General features: G+C 38.0%; 1 protein-coding gene across 1 annotated transcript in view; it reads right to left on the reverse strand.

Annotated features, from left to right (window-relative positions):
* Positions 1-5,246: 5,246 nt before the first annotated feature.
* The window catches only part of LOC118565396 (H-2 class I histocompatibility antigen, Q9 alpha chain-like), a 56,926-nt gene continuing 35,545 nt past the window's right edge, over positions 5,247-26,627 (reverse strand). Inside the window, exons 3-8 of the mRNA XM_036145817.1 lie at positions 9,945-10,223; positions 9,408-9,710; positions 8,854-8,949; positions 6,310-6,327; positions 6,081-6,159; positions 5,247-5,326 (exon numbers count right to left, since the gene is read on the reverse strand). Coding sequence (XP_036001710.1) covers positions 6,107-6,159; positions 6,310-6,327; positions 8,854-8,949; positions 9,408-9,710; positions 9,945-10,223 — 749 coding nt within the window. The 3' untranslated portion in view covers positions 5,247-5,326; positions 6,081-6,106. The remainder of the gene's footprint in view (positions 5,327-6,080; positions 6,160-6,309; positions 6,328-8,853; positions 8,950-9,407; positions 9,711-9,944; positions 10,224-26,627) is intronic.

The raw sequence follows: 26,627 nt of genomic DNA on the forward strand, positions 1-26,627 counted from the left end.
TTCTCCCTGCACATGTGTGCAGAACACACTGAGGAGGCAGAGATCCAAGTTTTAAAGTAAGTTATTAAGAAAAAGATACAGAACGTGCAGAGAGCCCTCCGGGCGTCAGGGAGCAAAGCGAAGAAGGTGGCAATCTGAAACGGAGAAAAACGCAGCCGCTTAGTTTGCTTATGCCTCCGGCTGGTCCAGGGGAATAGGTAGGGGTCTCAAGAGCAGGAACCGGAGCAGGTACAATCTGGGAAAAGGCGATTAATCGTTTTCTCAGATGAAGGAAGAAACCTACTGAGTCCTACCAGATAAGGCCGAACACCTGTGAGCAGCACCTCTCACTCATCAGCCACCACCTGTGGAGAAGGGAGAGGAAAAAAATGCAGTGCCCAGCCCAGGCACATCCGCAGCACCCTTACAGATGTTATATATAAAACGCTTCACCAAAATATCAAAACGGCTTCCATGAACACTAACATCTGTTGAAAAAGAAAAGAGCAGCTAAAAGCTAAGATTATGGCTACATTATGGAACTATCAACTTGGAGTTAAACTCTCCACAACCTCAACTCCAAGCAAATCACCTGAGGAAAAACGACTCATAACAGTAAAAATTAAAGGAAAGGGAGACATTTGTCTCAGAGGTATATTGTGAGGTAACCATTATGACCCTCAGGAAAAATAACTGACAAAATTGAACAACAAAATGTTTATATTGCTTGTTTTTACTTATGATGGCTTGTGTGTGACCAATAGATTTGCTCTCAGAGCTGTCTTAATCTGGATCATCTTGTCCTTTTATTTAAGAATAAGTCACTCACTAAGATGCCCACCACCTAAGCTCTTTTAACTGAAAGCAAATGTGATACACCACAAAGTGGGAGATTTTAATCATCACCTTTTTACATAGTCGAGTATAAGCCACCACATAAATTATTAGTACTGCAATGCATTATATATGTGTTTTTTTTAGCCTGAAATTGACCAAAATGCCCTAGTGGTTAGAGCACAGAGCTTTGGTCCCAGAGGTTCTGAGTTCAACTCTCACAAGCTGCCATTCTGGGTCCCTGAGCAAGACCCTTAACCCCCAATTACTCCCCAGGCACCGCACAGTGGCAGCCCACTGCTCCCCAAGGGGATGGGTTAAGATGCAGAGGGGAATTTCTCCATTGTGAGATCAATAAAGTTCTATTATTAATATTAAATCAAAGAGGGGAAAAAAGTAACTAAAATGTAGACAGCGTTTCACCAGGAGACCTAGAGTCAGGAGCACCGCCCCATATTGAGAAGTTTGGGGAAGAAGACGGCGGTTGTCCCTTTATTCACTGAAGCTATTTATGTTTACAGGTTAGTAATATGAAGCTGGTGAAAACTGTTCCTCCTAAAATGTAAAGTGACAATAATTAGTTAATTTGGAACTGATTTCACAATCACATGCTTACACATGCTTGGATGTTCACAAAAAAGAGTGATTTCTGTCATAATTAAGAGGCACAGCAGAGGGGCCAAAGAGTGTAGCTCTAGTGCTGCAGGCTGTAGACCCCTGTCATAATCTGTGGACCCTCTTGAGCTAGCCTTGGCCCCCTCTGCCTCACCTGAAATAAAAGCCTGACTGTGACACTGGTCCTGGGCAGAATGCTCATGATTCTTCAGGATGAAGTTATGCGTTGTTTTGTTTTGCTCCTAAACATATCTGTTTTATCTGATTCGCACAGGGAAACAAGTTGTAACAGGTAATAAAGGTGCAGCAGCCGTGATGCCATTTTGTGCCGTACTACATTCTGCTTTAAAATGGCTTACAGGCAAACATCTCTGAGGCGCCTGGTATTTGCATATTTAGGTTGTAAAGAATGAACATACAATTCTTAGGAATAAATTTCTTGTTATCATAATAATTGTTTAGAGGAATTCTAAAGATTCAAAGATACAAAATAAGAGGCTAAACGGCTGTATTCAGAGAAGCTGCAAAACCGGTTTTCAGCCAACGAGTCTGTGTCTGTCTGGAAAGGGCTTAGGCAGAAAACAAATTACAAGCCTTTCTCCTCTGCTCACCAGCTGCACCTCCAGTCATCAGTCTGTGAAGCTCCTGAAGTTCCTGACGACACCACTCTCATGGGACTCATCTCTGATGGTGATGGGTCCGCCTACAGGTGGGAGGCTGACCATCTGGTGACCTGGTGCAGGGAGAACAACCTGGAGCTCAAAGCTGTAAAAACAGTGGAGATGGTTGTGGACTTCAGGAAGAACTCAGCCCCAGCTACCCCCATCACCCTCTGTGACTCCACCATTGACACTGTGGAGTCTTTCCGCTTCCTGGGAACTATCATCTCCCAGGACCTAAAGTGGGAGCTGAACATCAACTCCCTCACCAAGAAAGCCCAGCAGAGGATGTTCTTCCTGAAGAAGGCAGCTGAAGAAATTCAACCTGCCAAGGACAATGATGGTGCAGTTCTACTCCTCCATCATTGAGTCCATCCTCACCTCCTCCATCACCATCTGGTACGCTGGTGCCACCGCTAAGGACCAGAGCAGACTGCAGCGTGTCATCCGGTCTGCAGAGAAGGTGATTGGCTGCAATCTCCCATCTCTCCAGGTACGCCTCCAGGACTCTGAGGCTGCAGGAAGATTGTGGCTGATCCCTTCACACCAGTCACAGACTATTTCAGTCACTTCCCTCTGGCAGGAGGCTGCGGTCCATCAGGACCAGAACCTCACGCCACAAGAACAGTTTTTTCCCATCTGCTACCGGCCTTATGAATAAGGCCAAGAGCTGCCCAGGACACTGGACACTGTCTCTCTGCCCCGTTCAGGACTTACAAGCTTCTGCGTTACATTAACGCAGTTTACTGAGTGTATATAGCTGTAGATTCTGTATACATATATATTTGTCTGCACCATCAACACCAAGTCAAATTCCTTGTAAGTGTAAGCCAATTGGCAATAATCGTTATTCAGATTCTGAGACAGACAGACAGGCAGGCAGGCGGGCGGGCGGGCGGTTGGTAGGACGGGTTGGACAATTTATCCAACCCATCCCATGGGAATGACATATACAAGTCCTGCACAGTGGTCAGAGGGATTTTAAGGCATTCTTCTTGCAGGACAGTGGCCAGGTCACGACGTGATGCTGGTGGAGGAAAATGTTTCCTGACTCGCTCCTCCAAAACACCCCAAAGTGGCTCAATAATATTTAGATCTGGTGACTGTGCAGGCCATGGGAGATGTTCAACTTCACTTTCATGTTCATCAAACCAATCTTTCACCAGTCTTCCTGTGTGTATTGGTGCATTGTCATCCTGATACACGGCGCCTCCTTCAGGATACAATGTTTGAACCACTGGATGCACATGGTCCTCCAGAATGGTTCGGTAGTCCTTGGCAGTGGCGCGCCCATCTAGCACAAGTATGGGGCCAAGGGAATGCCATGATATGGCAGCCCAAACCATCACTGATCCACCCCCATGCTTCACTCTGGGCATGCAACAGTCTGAGTGGTACGCTTCTTTGGAGCTTCTCCACACCGTAACTCTCCCGGATGTGGGGAAAACAGTAAAGGTGGACTCATCAGAGAACAATACATTTTTCAAATTGTCCACAGCCCAAGATTTGCGCTCCTTGCACCACTGAAACCGACGTTTGGCATTGGCATGAGTGACCAAAGGTTTGGCTATAGCAGCCCGGCCGTGGATATTGACCCTGTGGAGCTCCCGACGGACAGTTTTGGTGGAAACAGGAGAGTTGAGGTGCACATTTAATTCTGCCATGATTTGGGCAGCCGTGGTTTTTTGGATACAATCCGGGTTAGCACCCGAACATCCCTTTCAGACAGCTTCCTCTTGCGTCCACAGTTAATCCTGTTGGATGTGGTTCGTCCTTCTTGGTGGTATGCTGACATTACCCTGGATACCGTAGCTCTTGATAAATCACAAAGACTTGCTGTCTTGGTCACAGATGCGCCAGCAAGACGTGCACCAACAATTTGTCCTCTTTTGAACTCTGGTATGTCACCCATAATGTTGTGTGCATTGCAATATTTTAAGCAAAACTGTGCTCTTACCCTGCTAATTGGACCTTCACACTCTGCTCTTATTGGTTCAATGTGCAATTAATGAAGATTGGCCACCAGGCTGGTCCAATTTAGCCATGGAACCTCCCACACTAAAATTATATATATATATATAGCAGCTGGTATGGGGCTGCTGTGAGATCGCGGTGAAGTTAACATTAGGTTGGACATTGAATATTCATGCTCCACGGCTTCAGCAGCGAGCAGACAGAGCGGCAGTCCTGGATCAGCCTCCCTGTGTAGACTTGTACAGGAGGCAGAGTCGCTGAAGCCACAGAGCGCCAATGTCCACTGTCCAACCTAGAACTAAGTTCACTGTGGTTGCTGGAACCTTCCTGTCTGTCTTCCTTAGTATTGAAACCTGCTGCAGTCAGAGCAAAGAGAAGGTCAACCAGGCCTTGTGTCCACATTACAGATGAATCATGATGCACGAAGCTGATGGTGATCCCGCCTTGATTACAAAGCAGGAGATAAATATAATACATAACTGTATCTATCCTGTCCTCCACGGCCTCTGCAGCATCGGGTTCTGGCATCACTGAGTCAGCATCTTGAGCCATCAGCTGAGACTGATAAGTTTCTGGCCTGCTGGGCTCCACAAGCTTCCCTCAACCTACCAGCATAACTGATAACTCTCCATTAATGAATATGGCAAACCAAGCTAGCTGCTGCTACCCCCCCCCCCCCCCATCCTGAACACAGACACCTCCCCTCCCATTCCTGCGTATCCCTGCCAACTTTGATGGGCAGGGACACCCTGCCTCTTTCATCCTCTCTCTGCCAGAACGTCTTGTCTTGCTGTACACAGTATTTTTAATCTTATTACATAATCAATTAATTCATAAATTTACGATATGTTCAGGCTTTATTAAAAAAGTTTTTAGACACAAAAGCCATTCGTCTTAGAACAAAATTAAGGCTGCACTGAGCTAGTCATCAGTTGCCAGGCAGTTTTCTTAATTTCCACAAATTTGGAAAGCAAAGGACCACGCTGAGAGAAGAGTAACTATAATAATCTTTCCAAACTTTGAAAAAATATATGAACCAATTACTTTAGAAGCTTAATGGATGTTTAAAAATTTTATTACATTTTATTTGTATAGCACCAGTTCACAACATAAGTCATCTCAAGGCTCTTTACAAAGTCAGTTAGGTATATACAATATATACACACTATATACATATACTGCTATATACATATACATAAGACATCTCTTAAAATATGAGATTAATGACAAAATGGTGTTGTGTGTCCAATGTAAACTTCATGCACCTACAAAGAAAAAGAAAACAAAGATTTGGTTAAAAAAAGAGCCATAATTTAATTCATTTAATTTAGTTAAACTAAATGATGTCCCTTCAAAACCTACAGAACCCAGTGACCTAAAGATAAATTCAAAAACAGAATTGATTCAAATTGAAATGGTTACTCCTGTTTTTGTTTATTTTCATTTCTTCTATTCTATTAATTTAGCTTTGTGAATTATTTACAATATATTGTTTCAACCGACATATTTCTAGCAGCTATTTTACTGTTATTGAACTAGATTTAGCAGCTCGTTAAGAACTGGAAGCTCCCTCCATTAACCGCAGCCTCATTTTACATTTTTAGAAAAGCAAGTTTAAGTTAAAATTCTATGATTTTCTTTTTCAACATTAAATTATTCCCTATGATCAATAAATATTTTATATTAATAATAACAAGTCTATTTTAATTTGTGTTTTATAAATTTTGAACGTTTGGCTTCTAAACAAAATAATTTGTCATTTCCATATTTTCCTTTAAAAGTAAAACTTACTGACCACCCTCCAAAAGTAGTTTCCCTATTTTTGCCAGGAGTCGTTCTATTTAATTCTAAAAATTTATGAAATTATAAAAACACCATAAACTTCTTCATGGCATCAAATGTCCCATTTAAATGAACAAAACCTGATCACATATGCCTCCAGTTATTACAGGTCATAAAAATGTTACGTACAGGTCTTGTTTTATTAAACACAGCTTTGTTAAACATTGATAAACCTACGTTTTTGTGTTCATCTGTTTGTTTTTTCAGGCTTCTGGGAGAAACTTGGTTTCCTCTAGGGGTCTAGCGTTCTCCACAGCTGTAGCGTTAAGAAAAGTGTGTGAATAAATGTTCTGCTATGAACTGGTGTAAAATGTACAGAAAATATTGTTATAAAATCTCCAGCACCACTTTTACAAAACAGAGCTAAGAATAAAATCAGATCAGAGTAGAGAGTGGCTGTACTTACGAGAAGGTGGACGCTTGGCTGAAACAGACAAAGAAAGAACTTTAGATCTTGCCTTAAAAAAATACTATTAATTCTGCCTCATTACTACACAAAAAACCCAGGAGGCATTTTTAGATCCAAATACATCTAAACAAATGTTTCATGGACATCAAGGCTAATTTTGATATTTGGTTTGAAAGTGAGAAAGTTTTAAACATCTGTAACTGGTTTAAGCCAAAATTGTCTTAAAAAGATGTGAAGACAAGAAGTCAGCCTGTCTGTAAATTAGGACCCATCAATTACCGTCAATTACCAGGCAAGCCACGGAATATTTTTAAATAATACATTAGTTCAGGGGATTTGGTAATTCTGGTTTTAGTGTGATCATGTCATTTAGTTGTTGTTTATTTACAATTAGAAATGATCAGATTCTCATCTGTTATTAACAAACTCAAATACAGAGGAGCTGCTGATGCATGACAGAGAGGTTCTGTTTGGAAATTATAATGAATGCTGATTAACTAATACTAATACTAACAAACTGAGCTTCTTTTCTGTTGAGATTCATCAAACAGCAGCATGAACAGCTCAGATGTTTAAAGACTCTTTAGATTAAATGCATGTGCTTTGAGTGATCAGTATGACTAGAAAGTGCCATAGATGTTCAGTCCAGTTACCATTTTACTATTGGTAACTGGACTGAACACTTTCTGCACACTTATATTACTACCACAATATCTCAACTGATAAAAAGGATGAACTTAATTCATACCTTTTCATCTTTGATTTCTGTTTACATTTTCTGGCACTTATTTCATGATTTAACCATAAATTACTTCCTCAAACTCACTCTCATACAGAAAACACAGAAGAGAGGTACAACTATTTTATCACCTTTTTCAACAAAAAAGTAGACACCATCTGCTCCCTGCTATCAAGTTTTTCCACACTGCCTGTCCTGACTGCCGACCCACAGCTTGGGATCTCCCAACCTCTCTGCTGTTTCTTTGTCATCTCACAGCGAAAACGTTGCTGGAAAAAGTAGTTGCCGCTCAGCTTCAGGACCATCTAAAACAACACTACCTGTTTGAAAAATTTCAGTCTGGTTTCTACACAGGCCACAGCACAGAAACAGTCCTGGTCAGGGTCACAAATAACCTGTTGATGACAGCAACCTCTGGCTCTCCATCTCTCCTCATCCTCATTGACTTGACTGCAGCGTTCGACACTGTGGATCACAACATCCTCCTCTATCGTCTAAACTCCACTACTGGTGTCTCTGAGTCTGTCTATGACTGCATCATACCTCACTGGAAGAACTGAGTATGTCACCTTGAGAAAGGCTAAATCCCAGGCTCACAACGTCACCTGTAGTGTCCCTCAGTGCTCAGTCCCACTTTTTTAATCTGTACATGCTCCCTCTTGGCCATGTCATCACCCAGCATGGGGTTTCATTCCATTGCTATGCTGATGACACTCAGCTCTACCTCAGGACAAACCCAACATCCTCTGCTCCTCTGCCATCATCAACTGTGACCACCTGCCTAGAGGAGGTAAAGGCGTTTATGAAGCAAAACTTTCTTCAGCTAAACAGCTCCAAGATTGAGTCCATCTTAGTCTGGACAAACTCTCCCCCTCTCAACATCTGCCACTAACCTGGGTGTTAAAATTGACTCATCTGACCTTTGAGGCTCACATCAAACACCTCTGCAAGACCTTGTTCTTCCACCTCAGAAACATTGCCAAACTTCGTCCCACACTCACTCCTGCAGATGCAGAAAAGCTTGTTTGTGCTTTTGTCTCCTCCAGGCTGGACTACTGCAATGCGCTCCTCACTGGGATTCCTGAGAAAAGCCTTCAGAAGCTGCAGTCCATACAAAACAGCGCTTCTTAGATCCTGATGGGGGTGGGCAAACATGACCACATCACCCCATCCTGAAATCACTTCACTGGCTTCCTGTCCCACCAGTCCTTCCTTACCCACCAGTACATCCATGGTACCCCACCATAACTCAAGGAACTTCTCACCCCAAAGACCTCAACACACAACCTCAGATCTACCACAACATATCTGCTGAAACAACCAAGGATGAAGCTCCGTACAATGGGAGATCAGGCTTTCTGCTCAGCTGCTCCCAGGCTGTGGAATGCTCCCACAGACAGTGGATGCTTTTCAATGTGGCCTTAAAACCCACCTTTTTAGGAGAGCCTTTAATTGAACTCATGCCTTTTACTTATTGTCTTTGTTTATTTAATCTTTTTGACTTTTTTATTTTTCATACTCTCCGTGTGTTTTTATTTAGCACTTACTCATTTTACTATGTAGCACTTTGGTATTTGTAAAAATATAAAGTGCTTTACAAATCCAATGTATTATTATTATTATATAAGTTTTTTTTACTTTTGCCCAAATCTAAATTCAGACCCCATTAGACCTGGAAGTCTTTCTTGCTCTAAACCCAGGTAAAATATAAAACAAAATAACTACACACCAACATGTTACTGATTCTCTCTGACTAAAGGTCAATAATTAAACTACAGGAAAAGAAAATATCCGTTTCTCACCGTTCTTCTTTTTGTAGATGATGAAACCAACCACACCAATGACACCAAGAACAGCCACAGCAACAACAACAACAATGATCCACATGTTGCCATTTGCTGTTGAGAAGACAAACCAGGTCAGACTCCAGCAGAGTTACAGGTTTGTTTGTGTTTATCTCAGTTTATCTGAACATCATAACCAGGTTTTAGTTTTATTCATCTTTTTCTCTTTTCTGATTTCTGTGCATATATGTATTTATTTTCAGTTACTATAATAGCGAGTTGCTAATAAATGCACACAGATTTTTTTTTAAGTTTTATAAAGCTGGTAATTAAATGAATGCATTGAATGGTTGGAGTCTAACATAAACTAAAACCCTCAAAATTAATAAAGTTGAAAGTTTTTATTGACACTATCAACAAAATTAAGTCCAAACAACTGAAGCAAATTGTGATAGCAGAAAATTACATTTTAATTTTATATATGCTTTTATTATCATCCCAAGTAAAAATGCTGGTCAGCCAATCTGTGAATCTAAAAAGACAAACAGAGCAGACCGAACAATGATACTTACATTCATTGCTCCTGGTTCCTGTTTTCTCCAGTCTATGGACGATATCTTCTTTGACTCCAGAGAGCTGAAACACACATTCATACTTGTTCCAGTCTTCAGGTGCAACAGATGACAGATCGATGTCAACGCTCATCTGGAAGGTCCCATCATTGTTAGGGAGGATCTCTCCTTTGACCACACCATCATGAATCTCCTTTCCATCTTTCCTCCAGAACATCTTTGCTTTGTCGGGGTAGAAACCTGTAGCGTGGCAGCTGACTGGAGACGAGGAAGACTTCTGGAGGAAGGAGACTGATGGAAGATCTGTAGATGGAGACACAAGAGGTTCAAATATAAACTGGTTATAATGATTTGTGTCAAATAAAAAAGTAAATAACTTGAAATGTTTCAGAGGTGGAGACCAGCGTCAGATACACAAACCGAACTGAGTCATTTAGTCAACAATGTGGTGGATAAATCAGTGTTTAGACAAGTGTTAGAAAATTACCTCTGGGTAATTCTCTCTATACAAAGAAAAATCTGAATATGTGATTATACCTGTTCTCATCAGAGAGCTCCTCCCATAGTCGACATACTTCTTCAGCCATTCAGGACATCTCTGGTTGAAGTAGTTCTTGTCCCTCTCCAGCAGAGCTCTGTTATTGTTCCATCTGTCTTTAGTCATTTCAGCCTGTTGTTTTGGAGTGATCCATCTGTTTTCCTTCATGTCCATCATTAGGAAGTCTTCTCCATCATAGCCATACTGGAAGTAGCCAGTAACCTCCTTGGTCTCATCATCCCACTCACAGCCGTACATTTGCTGGAAAACATGGACACCTAAAGACAAAGCATGCAGAATACTGAACTGAGATTTTGTTTTTGAATCTTTGAACATCGTTGTTCAACAACACAGACATCTTAAAGAGAAACGGCAGACAAAAAGTTAGGTTATTTTTCATCATCCATAGAAACCTTCATCATGTTCAGATTTACTGTCTGCAGTTTATCTCCCCTGATTGAAGGTAGTTTAACTTAAAATGATGAAGATGAACGTTGTGGACTTTTGAACATTTTGATCTCATCATTTATGTATTAACTTAGTTTTACATCGTGTGGATCCACAGACAGCTGGTTTACCAGCCTGATAGGAGACGTTATAAACCACTGGTTCTGTTCTCTGAAGGACCGTTCAGGTCCAGGTTCTCACTCTGCAGCTTCAGCTTCTAGTCTCTATTCTCCAGCAGTAGCTCTGATCTTTCTGCTCGGTCAGCTCCTCTCAGTCAGGAACATTTCAGCTGATCTTCATCTGTGTTTGCAGCAACAATTAACCTGATGACTCTGTGATAAAATCTGTTCCTGATCACTCTGATAGTCTGAGCTTCTTAAACCAAGTCTTTTATTTTTCAAACATGTTCAGTCATATTGTGTTAGCTGTGTCTCTTAATTATATTAATTTTATTGGGAAATTTAAAATATAGTTTCCATGAACAGAACATCGCTCTGTGGACGTCAGGACAGACAGATTGTTCACAATGTTCTGTTGACACTAATTAATAAAGTTTAGCTTCAAGGTTTCCAGCGAACTGAAGCAGAAATTAATCATGAGTGGAAATCCTCCATCTTTACAAACCAGACAGATTATCTAATAAAATCAGAGAAATACAATATTGACAGATAATAAAACTCTAAACTACTAAAAGCATCACCAGGCTATAATAATTATTATCTGTAAACAATAAAGATGCCCTTTTTACAGTATATTTATGTTAATTAATAAAATTGTTTGGAATAATATTTAACAAAATCACACACTGTGTTTATTATTTTATGTACCAGTGGCTGTTAGGCAATCACTTTTCAAGTTGATTCTACAAAATATTATATTATGTTTATTGTGATAAATTATCTCCTTATCAAAGTTGTTGCTCTAACATTTAGTACAGATTTGAAAATTAAAAAAAAGAGCTAAAATATGAAACAAGAACTTCCTTACAAATATTTAATAATTATATTAATCCTTGAATTGATTAACTCAGAATTCTTAGGTTCATAAAGGGAGAGTCTCCTTAAATAAAGTTAATTTAATTTTAGCAATTGTTTTATTTTATATTTATTCATGGCTAAAAAACTGTTAAGTGGAGTCTCTTCATTGTCTCTTTGTTGTTGGTGTGTTTCTGTGTCATAGTTGCTATAAACAACAAAAACATAAATAAACGGTGAGAAACAGACAAACCTCCAGTTTTGGTGAAGCGTGACTTTGCTATTTCAATGTTGGTTTTGAAGCTCTGCTGGTAACTATGAAGGATGTCAGTCTCGCTCTCCCAGTAGTCATCATCAGAGATCTTCTTCATCCAGTCCTGTTTGGGTTCACATCTCTGGGTGTTGTTGTCATAATGAAAAATCTGAACATCGTCAACCAAACCAACAGCCACAAACTCCGGGAACTTTTTGACTTGAGACGATCCCGTGTAGAAATACTTCAGGGAGTGTGTCACTGGAAAAAAGACAAGATTGTGATTTTAGATGAGAAAATAAAACCAAAATAATTTCATTCACCCCTTCACCTTTTTTGTATACAAGCACGATGAATCACAACATAACAATAACAGTTTCAATATGTTTTATATATAACTTTAATTTGCATTAAAAAATCCTCTAGAAAATGTTGGTTCTTTAAGATTTCTATAGAATGTAATCATTTGATATAAAATATTATACGAATTAATATTTTTACATTCAGTGTATATTTAGTGTCAACTTTTTATTTTACTTCTTCATGAGGCTTGATATCCACTTCCTGAGCAGCACATTTACCCATTTGTTATATTTTAATAACTTAAGAAAATAGTTGTTTCTTAACGGCTTTTAAAATAGACATTAGAGAAACAACAATTTTTTTTAAAGTTGTGTTTATTTAATGATTTCCTTTTTTTTAAAATGTTGCTGAACACATTCTATTATGTTATATAAAATAATATAATTGCTCACTGACCTCAACTCCATAAACATTTCAGACTCTAAAAGTTCACTTTGACTCTAATTAGAGATCTATTATATTTTAATTTTTTGTAAAGAATGTTTTTTATAAGAGAGTATATAGAGACAAACTTCATGCAAGAACCTTTTTAATATATAATAATTTTGGATACTATGATTTAAAATAATCAGATGTTCTTTATATATAAAACTAAAGCAATAAATTAGACAGGTTAACAATATTATTTCCACTCAGCAAAGAATAAACACTAAAAAACAGTACAATAATGTCAAAATCAATTTGGTTTTAAAATACATTTTCGTTTGAATAATGAGTTATATAAAAATTATGTTAAAATATACTGGCTTCAGTTGATATTATTAAAAGCAATGTCATGATCATGGTTTTTATGACAGCTTTCAGCATCTTACTGAAGCAACAATCAGGTCCAACTGCTGAAGATTAAAACTGCTGGAAGATAAAACAGGTCGGCATAGATCGGGCTTTTATCCTTTTATTGACAACCAAAATAGATTATGAGGTAAAAAATTGTACAGACATTAGTTCAAATAATCATTGCTAAATTTAAAAATAAAAATGTACATTGGCATCATTTTAATTGGACATGACCCAAGAGTGTTTGGTGAAACCATAACTAAGATAATCTACAGTGATAAAATATAGTTTGACATATTTATTTGGAACAGTGTCGTTCTTCCATGTTCAAATATGTCTGCCTTTTTATGTTTACTACAGAGGAAATAACAGAAAGACAAACTGTGTAGTTTATTTTTGTGGCAAAATATTGGATGTTACATAATTTCCTGAAATATATTTATTTACAGAATCAACTAATTTCATGTTAGGGATGGATTTGAAAACTGCAAAATAACACAGGTTATTTAAATAATATAGTTGTTTTTATCCTCAGCAAACACATACATTGACAGTAAACACAAGGAATATGATAACTCCCCCCTTTAGTGGCTGATACTTTTATTTGCTGCTTTTAGATATAAAATCCCTATTAGAGCCATATTATATTATGTACAAATTCTGGTATTTCAATGATAACTAAAATACCAGAATTTGATAAAAATTGATAAATCTATTATTTGTCAATTTATTTAAAACAAAAAAATGACAACAACAATTTCAAAGTACAAAATTCAGGCAGAAAAAACACTTTTCTACACAATGTTGTTCAACATAAAACTGCTAAATGGCCTGTACTTGAAAGTTTTATCAAGTCCAGAGGTCTTTACACTCCAGTCAGCCTTTCACACCATGTAGGTGTTAATGTACCAGTAAGTTAGGATACAGCAGCTAGACAGTTTACTTTAGTGTAGCAATACTTCATAATATTTACTCATGTAAAAGCAAGAAGTACAATGCAGTAAAACTACTCCTAGAAGTACATTTTGTTCAAAAAGTTACTCAAATAAAGTTAACTGAAGAAATGTAACCAGTTACCACGCACATCTGAGGAGGAATTGCTTCACATGGGCTCTGTGTCACTTTAGTAAAGTTAGAAAGATATTCACAGATTCGGCTCTTCCGGATCAATAACTCATCGGTGGATGATTTATTCTATAAAACAGACACCTCTCTGTAACCACAGCAAGGCAGACAGTCAGCTATAACCGTAGTTTCCTCAAAACGAGTCTCCCACCGCGCTGGGTGGCAAATGGCACCTCTATTTTATTATTAGAATAAGTATAAAATGAGCAATAACAATTTGTCATTTGATAACAATCCAATGACCAGCGGGCTCTGTATTGGGTCCAATGTAATTCTCCCAGCGCGGTGGGAGACTCGTTTTGAGGAAACTACGGTTGTAGCTGACTGTCTGCCTTGCTGTGGTTACAGAGAGGTGTCTGTTTTGTAGAATAAATAATTCGCCGATGAGTTATTGATCCGGAAGAGCCGAATCTGTGAATATCTTTCTAACTTTACTGAAGTGTTATTTCAAGAGAACTGAACTTCGCACTCCACCCGATCCGGACCAGGTACATTGTTATCTGCGCCGTATGCCCAACGTAAGAAAGACTGTTTAGTGAAATAAAATTATAAAATAATCTACGGTTAATAAAGTTTTATTTGATTTATTTCTTAGAAGCAGTGCTTTTACTCCGTGTTCAAAGGTTTCTCCCTTTTCTTCCTTTTCAATTTCCGTGTTTACAGTAAGTAACAAAAAGAGGAAGACAAATAGTTTAGATTAACTTTGTACTAAAATGCTGAACGTTACGCGATTTGCTAAATTCTATTTATTTAAGAATTAACACTTTAAATGTTAAGGATTGATTTGAAAACTTTGTTTGCTTTATTATGCCACCTAACCAAGGGTACGTATGTAGACTAAAATCATTTGTTACATGTGAAGAAAACAGTTAAGGATAAAAAAATATATATATTAACTTACCCGCAGCAGCACTGTATATTCTAATGAGAAGCAAAAATATACATTTTAACATCTTGAAGCCTACTTCATCACAGCCATAAACCTGACTGGTCTTCCGACTCGTTCATCTCATTTGGCTCACCCAAGAGGTAAAATGGCTGTTAATATGAAAACAAGCCAATGAAAATGTATTCTGACTGTGACGTCACTAAGATCTAGGTGAAATCTAACGACTGGGGTTGTAAACGAAAGTGAAACTGCTTCTCAAATATTTTACAGATTTCAATGGACTTCGTATCCTGAGAAGTTACCGCTTTTCTTTCTGACACTGCCAGGACTTTTTCTTATATTTTTAGTTTCCTGTCAAAACAAGAAAGAAAATTGTTGTTTTTTTGTCAAAGTCCAAAATAGACTGTTTTAAATATCAAATGCCAGGCTTTAATATTGAATGATTGTTGTCTAGACTTCCAGCTTTCAGATAAAGTTGAGCTGTTCTACTGATTATTACTCCATTCTTCTACAGGGTGTATTCAAGATCACTGCCTAAAAGCAGCTTCTGTAATAAAATTTTTAAAAATGCGCTAAAAAAAGATGTGCAGTTTTCACTTCAGGCTTCTGAAGTTAGCTTTAAATATTTTTATTTGATGGAATCTGGTCAAAATCAGCCTGACTCTTAAAGTGTGGATGATTTGTCCATATAAAAGGACTGACCTTTTGAGTCCTGCTAGGTTTTTTTCTGACCTGATCTGAAAGATCAGTTTTCAATCCACAAGTCTGAGTTTTACCACTGACTGTTTCCCCCCTGCAGATTAATTGTCAACAGCTGAGAAAATATCTGTAGCTAGTGACGTCAGTGTGGCATTACATGATTTATACTTGGAGATTGTATGTTCTCTTAGTACATGCATGGGATCTCTCTGGGTACTCCTGATTCCTCCCAAATTCCAAAATCCTGATTGTTAGTTTAACTGGTTACTCTAAATCCCCTTATGGACCAGGAAACGTCCAGATTATGTGACCTCCTCTCATGCCTGAGAGCTTTAGCTGACCGACTAAGTTGTGTGAGCTTCTCTCCCGCTTTAAATTCTCCATCATCATCCTGGTCCACAAGAAATGCATCATCACCTGGTTACATGACTACAGGTCTGTAGCCCTTAAGTCTGTGGTCATGAAATCTTTTGACCAACTGGTGATGAAGCATCTGAAGGAGATCACATGGTGCCTTCAGAACCTCCTGCAGTTTGCTATCAAAATTGTGATATAAATAAGAAAAGTCTAAATTAAATGTCCTGTAGATAAATGTGGGACCCGAGTGGTAAATTTAAGGTTATTATCAATAACAAAACTAATGAGTCCGCCAACAAATTAAACTAAGAATAAAACAGGTTTGATTTTGCAGGGGTGAGCAGTGTATTTAAAACCAACAGGATTAAAATTTTAAACACTTTATTACAGTAATAATTAATAATAATAATTGAACTTTATTGATCTCACAATGGAGAAATTCACTTCTGCATCTTAACCCATCCCCTTGGGGAGCAGTGGGCTGCCATTGTGCAGTGCCTGGGGAGCAATCAGGGGTTAAGGGTCTTGCTCAGGGACCCAGGATGGCAGCTTGTGGGAGTTGAACTCAGAACCTCTGGGACCGAAGCTCTGTGCTCTAACCAGCCGGCCACCACTCCCCCAAAGTAAAAGTAAAGCCTAAAAACTGTGCAGCGAATAACCCTAAAATCTTTACTTAAAAGTGCAAACACACTTTAAAAAAATAGTAACAAAAAGTCCAGCACCAAACCATCCTGCAGTTGTAGGGTAGAGCCGGTCAGCTACTTCTGCTCGGTGTCCTTCTGCAGTTCTTCTCTCTGACTAGGTGTGGCCGCCCGTTTTCTTCCTGCCTCATTACTCTGGATGAGATACACCTGTGATCAGTCAGTCAGTGGCCAGAGGAAAGGGGTAGGAATTGGTGTCTCCAAAAAGCATGCAAAGAAATATACATACAACCATGCAATAAAACAAAGCTGAAACAAAAACATGCACATAAAAAAAATCCACCTTCCTACATAAAGATGTTTACAAGCAAGGCATATTGAAAACAAAAAAATTGATAGTTTTTGTTAATTAATATATTACTATTAATATTCAAGAGAACAGCTTTCAACTGAGTTAGACTTCATCCATGTTGAACATAAAGTGCAACCAACAAACCATTCTACATATGTATTAAAGTTTGACCGGTACTTTATGCTATGGTGAGATTCCCCACCATAGCATAAAGATATTTATCATCCATTCATCCATTTTCTGACACGCTTAGCCCTGTTGAGGTCATAAGGGGTGCTGGTGCCTACCTGCAGCATTCAATGGGCGAAAGGTGGGGTAGACCCTGGACAGGTCGCCAGTCCATCGCAGGGCAACACATAGACAACCATTCTCACACAAACTCACACCTAATGTAATGAATTTGGAGGAATCCTAAATGAGCCAGACACGGAGCTGATGCAAAATATTTATTTAAGGAGAAGGTGGGTAATCCAGGCAAAAAACAAAAAGGTACGGAGCTGGCAACCAAGTCGACACAAAAAGCTTAGGCAGACTCAGAAACAGATCAGGACGGGTAATGGACAGGTAAACAGACGGTTAAACAGGCGCTGGAGGGCTCTTACCACAGACGGAGTAGGTAGAGGCAAGCAAGACCACAGACATCATATACGTAGACGCGTCATAGGGCGCAGGTTCTCACGTCAACGTCACCGCCATATTGTATGTGGCAGAAAAAAGTTGAGTTCTGTTATTGTGAACGTGGATCAGAGAAGATGCCTCATTCTTGTGCTGCAATAAATACACACACACACACACACACACACATATATATATATATATATATATATATATATATATATATATATATATATATATATATATATATATATATATATATGTCTGTGTGTGTGTGTATTTATTTATTGCAGCACAAGAATATCTATAGATATATATATATATATATATATATATATATATATATATATATATATATATATATATATATATATATTTGTGTGTGTATGTGTTATGAATATAAGGATCAATTTGTTAAATCTAAACATTGCGGTCTTCATTATTTCATAAAAGCGTGTCACATGTGAACCTTTAGGAACAGACTTTTTGGGTGAGTATTAAAGAGGTAAAATTAATAATATGAGGAAAAAAAGTCCTAGGCCAATAAAGTAAAAATAAACAAACAAACACAAAAGTGATAATGTTATGATAAAAACATCATATTATGAGAATTAAGGGGGAACATTTCCAGAATAATCACAGTTTGCAGAATTATTTCACTCCTGGAGTAATAGGGCCAGGTTAGATTATGTTAAATATTTTTATTCTTTAGGAGAATAAATTCAGGAGAATGAAGCTAAAGGGATACGAAAATAAACTTGTAATATTACAAAAAAATACTACGAATACAAAGTATATTCAGAGATTAAAGTCCCTCTGATACTGTTTAAGTGACTGAGTAACTGCCGATTTGCCACATTTAAGATGGCGGACGCTCTGACGCATCGCAGCACAGGCAGAACCTGCCCAATGACGCGTCTACTCTTATATTATGTCTATGAGCAAGACATCCTGGCAACAAACAGAAAACTAAGGCGGGCTTAAATAGGCGAACGGAACAGGAGAGCAGGGCGGGACTAATTAACCAAAACAGGTGGAGGTGATAAAAGGAGCACAAAGACAAAGACTAAACAGGCACGAGCTGAAATAAAAACTAATAACAAATACCAGATAACTAAAACAGGCCAAGCATAAATCCAATACAAAACAGGAAACAGAAATAAATCCTAAGACAGAAAAGTGGCTAAACTGAAAAAATAACCTGTACCACAACAGAACGTTACACCTAAGGAGAATTTAGAGAGGCCAATTAACCTAACAGTCATGTTTTTTGGACTGTGGGAGGAAGCCGGAGTACCCAGAGAGAACCCACGCATGCACAGGGAGAACATGCAAACTCCATGCAAAAAGACCCAGGGTTGGATTTGAACCCAGAACCTTCTTGCTGCAAGGCAACAGCGCTACTGTGCAGCAGCTTTTCATTATATAAACTCTAAAATAAATAATATTAGATTACTGTTTAGATTTTTGCACAGTGACGCAGTGGGTAGCCCTGTTGCCATGCAGCAAGAAGGTCCTCGCTTCAAGTCCTACCCTTGCTCTGGTTCTGGAACCAATAAATGAAAATTTTTATACAACTTCTATTTTCCACATCCCCAAAATACATTTAAAAATAACGATGTCCTCCATGAAGACATAACATCCACATACCTTTGAAAAAAATCCATTAAAAATATATTTACAATAAAAAATATGCATGTTAGGTCAATGAGTTTCTCTAAATTTTCCTTAAGCATTAGTGTGGGTAGACCCAGGGGTGTCCAGGTCCAGTCCTCCAGAGATCCTGTCCTGCAGCTTCTCCAACACGCCTGAAGCAAACGGCTGAGTTCCCTCATCAGCATCCAGTCCTTCAGCTCTGCAGAGGTCTGGTAACGAGACTTTCACCTGAATCAGGTGAACTGGAGGGATGCATCTATATCATTGGGCACGAATGATATAAACAATAAACAAATAGATCAACTTTAGTAGGACATTTTAACTATAACAGACCTTCAAGGCTTTTTGAATAAGTTCCAGCACTTTATTTGAGAAACAGAGCCAAGTTTACACAGATGGAAGTAATTGCACCCAATGGTCCAGCCGCAGCCCGTTTGCCATGTTTCTGTCTCCTCTGCTTCTGCCTCCCACTAATACCTGACAGCTGCCTTGTTATGAGACAAAACAGAGTCATATCCTATTCACTATCCCGCACAGCAAATACGCCACATTGATCTTGGCAGTCAGCGGGCTGCAGAGCTGATGTGAAGCTCTGATGTCTCCAGTGCTCACATGTTTGAAGTGGTGTCAGGCTAGTGACTTTAGGAGACAAGTTATAATAATCCAATAACATTAACAACGTAAAGACTTTTTTCATCTAGAAAACAGTCATGGTAGACAAACATTCATTATTCGTTTAAAGGCATACTATGCAACATTTTTCAGTTAATTAATGTGTTCCATACCGTTTTGGATGATTAAATGAGTCATTTCAGGTCGAACAAAGGTTTTCTCGGCCGCCCTGGTGGTCTGTGGGGGAAATACCGCACTTGCAATTGCAAGAGCTCTCGGCCTGCACACACAGAAGTCTCGCTTTACGGTGAGAACTCCATGTGTTTTTGCCCTGCCATTCAGTATATGCACGCGCGAAAGCAACAACAAAGAACCGCGTGTTAACATCAAATAAACATGCAAGCATATCGAGTTTTATTATTATTATTATTATTATTTTTTTTTTTTATTATTTATTTATTTATTTTATTTTTTTATGTTGGCGAGACGCTACCGCGGCGGCGGCGGCGAGGCGGCGGCGGTAGCGTCTCGCCAACATAAAAAAATTAAATAATAATAATAATAAAAACTGGCGAGGCGGCGGCAGCGGCGGCTGCGGCCGCGGCTTGGCGAGGCGGCGGCGACGGCCGCCTCGCCAAGATAGCGCTGCCGGAAGCTTGATGTTCATACCTTCACTGTGTTAGTCATTGTTTGTACTGCCGTTTTTTCCACTTTTCGTTGCGTTCGCCTGTCTGCTAAGCTCAAAACAACCGCGCCTGGCTTGGTGGAGAAACCAGAACAGCTGAGCATCTTTACGACAGTGCACTTTTACTTTCGCCCTCTGGGGGGAGCCTCGCTGGAAAATCAACCCCGGTTGCATAGTATACCTTTAATGGTAATCTAGCAGGGAGAAACACTAACTTACTAACAAAATAACATTGTGTAGCTATGTTACTCTGAGGAGCAGAACAGTAAAATGGGATCATTTCAGGTAAAATCACCACCTAATATTAAATGTAGCTTGATTTTTGTTTGTAGTAAAAATAGAAAACAAAACTATTTAACACGTAAAAAATAAAAAGCAAAAGCTATACAAGTATTTACTTTCAATGTCAGAAAAGAATATCTTTTGAAAAATGTGATGTCAAAAGAATGGAAAATTACTAAAAATGTATGAACTTTATTACTGTTTATCATTTCATGAATCATTTCCCAACAAAACATTTCAGACTGTATGTTTTTTACGTTTTATCATACTTTTACAAAAACAAAAATTGCCCGCTCTGCAGGAAAATACCATATAATCTTTTGTAATTTTCTTTAATATAAAACTTCTGCTTGTTTTACATAAAAAAATAAATTAAAAAGCAATATAAATTGAGCTCTGTTCCAGACAGACATAATATTTGAATGAAAGGGTAAAAAAATACTCAGGGAAAAAAAATACTGCATGGTTTTAATGTGGTTCAGATCTTGGTGTCCAGAGTCCTCATGAGTTAGGGTTTTCTTTCCTGTTGAGACATTTAAAGAAGCAGAAACATTATTTATACAATGTTTCAATTAACCTATGTTCATACAATATTTGCATAATGCATAAAATGCACAGAAACAAGTTATAAGAATAAGATTTACCGTCGTAGCAATGGTTTATCTGATGGGTCACTGCCTTGGTTATCATCTGTCATGACACTTAAAGATGCAGTTTCTTGGGACCGTGTCTTGGTTTCTTGAGTAGCAAGAAGAAGAAAACAATCCTAGTCAAATATTATTTTGGTTTTCAGAAAAAAATTTAAGTTTTTGAGTTTTTGTTTTTGATTATGACAACAGTTTTTATTTTACAAAGACAATGCTCAACATTTTATTGACCTTTTCTGGGGAAAGTTGCATTGTACCACATTGTGGCAAAAATGCTCATTTCTAAGTATAGTCCCTAGACAGGTTGATGTTAGTTAAATATTATTTAACAGAGATTGTGAAAAGATGATAAACCAATGTAAACCTAATTACATTTCTTTATAATCGATACACATCAAATAAATCATGAGTCACATCTCACAACACTATTTCAATGCCATTTCTATAAAAAAAATAGCCTTCACACAGGGTCACACTGTTATTACTGGGTCTGTTGGGGAAAAAAATTAGTAGTTAAATAAAGTCCCTGAAACCCTGAATGGTTGTCTGTGGTTGCCAGGGAGAGAAAAATGCACAGAACTCTCAACCAAAGACTATATAACAAATATCAAATAGTATCGAAGCTGTTCAGGGAAATTTGTTCAGCGTTGTTGCTGAAAAATGTGTGATTCACTGCTAAGTTACAGACATCTTGATTCCATCTTTCTGATGTGGTTCAGCTACAGCAACAAATCTACAGTCCTGTAACTGTTATTGTAAAGTGTCACAGCATTTATAATCAATATTCTGTATTACAGCAAGAAGCGTTTAAGCTCTTAAATAAATCTACAAACTATAAAGAATCCAGTAATTAGTAACAATTGACATGGACAGGATGTCAGAATCTATACCTACTCTTACCTTACTACATTAGAATATTTGGGAACACCTTTAGCAGTTTGACTGTAGTGGCTCCTCTCCAGATAAAGCTAAATGAATATCACTTAGTGATGTTTAAATATATGAGTTATTCTGGCTTGGCATTTCTGTCCCATTTTATACACATTTAACACATTTCCTGCTCAAAACATCTTTTACCAGCTGACATAAACTATAAGAAGTTCAGTTTCTTCTGAGATGCTGATTTTTCCTCTTCAGTCGCTGTTTTCATGGTTTGGTAACTTTGGTCATTTCTTTTAACCAATAAAGCCACCTGCTACAGGATTTTTTAAATGTTCACACTGGGGTTGTCAAAAGTATCAATACTCTAAAAAGCATCAATATTCAAACGCTGTATCCATAAATAATACTAGTTTGGCATGGTATGGATACTAAATATTTTAGCATCCGAGGCAAACAAAGAAGGTAAACCCAAAGATTTTCACAATCCTGTGTGCAAACAGAACTTTAAAGAGGTGTAATGAAGTCGAGCAGCACAACAAACTTCGCCAAACATCACAAGGACCGACACCCTGGCCTTCATGATCATTTCTGACAGGTTAAATTAAAGTTCTAGATCATAATTTAATACATTAAACGTATTACTCATGTTAGCGTGACTGGTGGTCCACAATAATGTGGGATTAGCTCTGGCTAGCATGCTAATAGGCATGTTTTATATTTGGTTTATTTAGCATTTATTTGCACATTTATTTAACTAGCATCAAAATGCATCTGTGAAAATCATTCATACTGAATCAAATAAAGCAGTATTTGAGTTTCAGTTTAAGCTTTCTGGCTTTAACACTTGAATCAGGTCTGTTTTTCATTAGGTAAAGGTCATCAATCTAAATACAGGATAAATAGAATAAAACATTCATCTCTTACGGTTCTTCTTCTGGTAATAGATGAATACAATCAGGACACAAAGGACCACTATGGGAGCAACTACAGCAGCAACAGGGATGATCATCATGATATTTGCTGTTGAGAAAACAAATCAGGTCAGAATCTCAGGTTTGTGTTTTTTATCCCAGTTTATCTGAACACAATGACCAGATTTTAGCTTTGTTCATCTTTTCCTTGTTCTGGTTTCTGCTCTGGATATTTTTCTTACACTGAACACAAACCTCCAATAAACATCAGTGTTTTTCTTTTCAGTTACGATAATAGAATTTGGTTGATTCAATAATAATAATGCATATTGTTTTCCGGGTGTTATAAAGATGTTCATTAAATTAATTCAGTGCATCTATAAATAAAGTCTAACATAAATTAAAACCGTAAAATTAAAAAGATTCTTCTTGACACTGGTATTAACTGACAATAAAAAGCAGCAGCAACAACCGGAGCAGATTGTAACAGCAGCAAATTACTTAATCTAACCTTTATTTTATATAACAGGTTTAGATAATGATCACAGAAAATATGCTTCTGGTCTAAGCCCTAAAACAGAATTTAAATATAAAAAGATGAAGAAGAACTTTGATACCATCAGATATTTACCTAAAATCACATGGCAAGTTTATTTATAAAGCACAAGACGATTCAAAGTGCCGTACATGAACAAATAAAAAAACGGAGGAAAAAACTATTACAGAGGAAAGCACATTGCACTGGAAAAGCAGCAGGAGGTCAGATATAAGACAAACTCAAAAATCCTATCTCAAAATATTAGAATATTTCCTCAGACCAAGTAAAAAAAAAAATTATAACAGCAAAACAAAATCAAACATTTGAAAATGTCCATTAATGCACTCAGTACTTGGTTGGGAATCCTTTTGCACAGATTAGTGCATCAATGCGGCGTGGCATGGAGGCAATCAGCCTGTGGCATTGCTGAGGTGTTATGGATGCCCAGGATGCTTCAATAGCGGCCTTTAGCTCATTTGCATTGTTGGCTCTGGTGTCTTTCAGCTTCTTCTTCACAATAGCCCACAAATTCTCTATGGGGTTCAGGTCAGGGGAATTGGCAGGCCAATCAAGGACAGTAATGCCATGGTCAGTACACCAGTTACTGTGAGAATCTGATGTCGTCTCTTAACCACTACCATACTTGTGATTTAGTTTACTGAACCAAGCTGAGTGTTTTTCAAGGCTCAGGAAACCCTGCAGTGTTTCCAGTTAATTAGACGATTCAAGTGATGAGTTGAATAGCCTACTAGTATACTTTTTCATGATATTCTAATATTTTGAGATAGGATATTTGGGTTTCTTAAGATGTAAGCCATAATCAGCGATATTAAAACAATAAAAGGCTTGCAATATTTCAGTTGATTTGTAATGAATCCAGAATGTATGACATTTCATGTTTTTTAATTGCATTACAGAAAATAAAGAACTTTATCACAATATTCTAATTTTCTGAGACAGTCCTGTATATAGTAAGATGTCTGTCCTACTGGTATGCTAATCAAGATATGCAGGTCAAATGGGACAATTGTGTGTCTGCATCCTTTCGTGTCGGCAATGGAGTCAGACAAGGAAGCATTTTATCTCCTATGTTGTTTAATTTTTATATGAATGACCTCTCTAAGCAGCTAAACTTGTGTAGAACTGGCTGCATGCTTGGTGATAGTATTATTAATCATTTTATGTATGCTGATGACCTAGTGGTTTTTAGTCCAAGTTCAGCTGGTCTCCAGAAGATGCTTAATGTCTGTTCAGCATATGGTGAACAATTTGATGTCAAATTCAACCCATCTAAAAGTATCATCTTGATTTATCGCACTAAGGAAGACAAAAATATTATATTTCCAAATTTTAAACTATCTGGGATGTTATTGAATGTCTCAAATGAAGTGAAATATCTTGGCCATGTGCTGACAGACCGTCTATCTGATGATGAAGACATTTACCGGGAGGTTCGAATACTATATGCTCAGGCAAACATCCTTGTCCGTAAGTTTGGATTCTGTTCTGATGCAGTGAAACTGAAGTTGTTTAGGTCATATTGTACATCTCTGTACACTGCACATTTGTGGGGCAACTTTAAAAAAGTCAGTCTTCAAAGATTGAAGGTGGCCTATAATGACGCATTAAGACTTTTGTTTAACAAACCCAGATGGACCAGTGCTAGTGAACTGTTTGTATCTGCTCGAGTCAGCACTTTAATGGCTGTTTTAAGAAAGCTTATGTATAAATTTATACATGTCGTTTAAATGAGTCCAATAATAGCATTATCCAACTGTTGACTAATGTTAAATATAGTGCAGTAAAATACTCATCCGTACTCTGGAGACATTGGTATGATTGCCTTTTGAAAGGCTAGGAGTTTTCTTTTTCTTTTTTTGTACTTTTATTCTTTTATTAGTTTTTCTTTTTTGTAATTTGGACCTTGAGTCTGTGATAAAGCTATCTATCTAATCCCTCATGGGGTTGCGGGGGTTGCTGGTGCCCATCTCCAGTGTTCACTGCGTACACCAACAAATATCATATAATCACATCCACATTCTTTTCAAACCAATCCATTAAAATGTAGTTCAATTAAAAAAAATGCAAGTTATGTTAATTAGTTCCTCTAAATTAACATGAGTGTGGGTAGAGCCCAGCAGTGTCCAAGTCTAGTCCTCCAGAGATTCTGTCCTGCAGCTTTTCCACCTGAATCAATTGGCTGAGTTTCCTCATCAGCATCCAGTCCTTCAGCTCTGCAGCGGACCGGTAACCAGACATTAATCTTAATCAGGTGTGTTGGAGAAAGGAGGCATGTAAAAGGTGCAGGAAAGTAACTCTGGTAAACTGGAGTTGGGCATGCCTGAAAGAGACAATGAACAATCAGAATCAGAATCAAGTTTAATCGCCAAGTAGGTTTGCACATACAAGGAATTTGACTTGGTGTTGATGGTGCAGACAAAAATAAGAATACAATAAAATAAAATAAAATTGAATAAAATGTATATATATACAGAAGCTATATACATTCAGTAAACTGTGCGTTAATGTGACGCAGAAGCTTGTAAGTCCTGAACGGGGGAGAGAGGCAGTGTCCAGTGTTACAGGCGGCTCTTGGCCTTGTTCATAAGGCTGGTAGCAGATGGGAAAAAACTGTTCCTGTGGCGTGAGGTTCTGGTCCTGATGGACCGCAGCCTCCTGTCAGAGGGAAGTGACTGAAATAGTTCATAACTGGGGTGAAGGGATCAGCTACAATCTTCCCTCCAGAAGATTCAATAGTGACCAGATCAAAAAGGCATAGAGCTGGTCACTGTGGATTAACAGCTGTTACTTTTTCCTTGGTAAGCTAGCAAGCAGAAACACTGACAATATTACCATAATATTATCATCAAGATAATATTGTATAGTTGTGCTACTCTGGAGCAGAATGGGGAAAAATGCTTAACTACAAGCTCAATAACCACAAAAAACAACAATAAATTTGATTTTAACGAGTGGT

The sequence above is a fragment of the Fundulus heteroclitus genome, chromosome 13 (assembly GCF_011125445.2).
Source record: "Fundulus heteroclitus isolate FHET01 chromosome 13, MU-UCD_Fhet_4.1, whole genome shotgun sequence".
In the NCBI taxonomy this organism is placed as follows: domain Eukaryota; kingdom Metazoa; phylum Chordata; class Actinopteri; order Cyprinodontiformes; family Fundulidae; genus Fundulus; species Fundulus heteroclitus.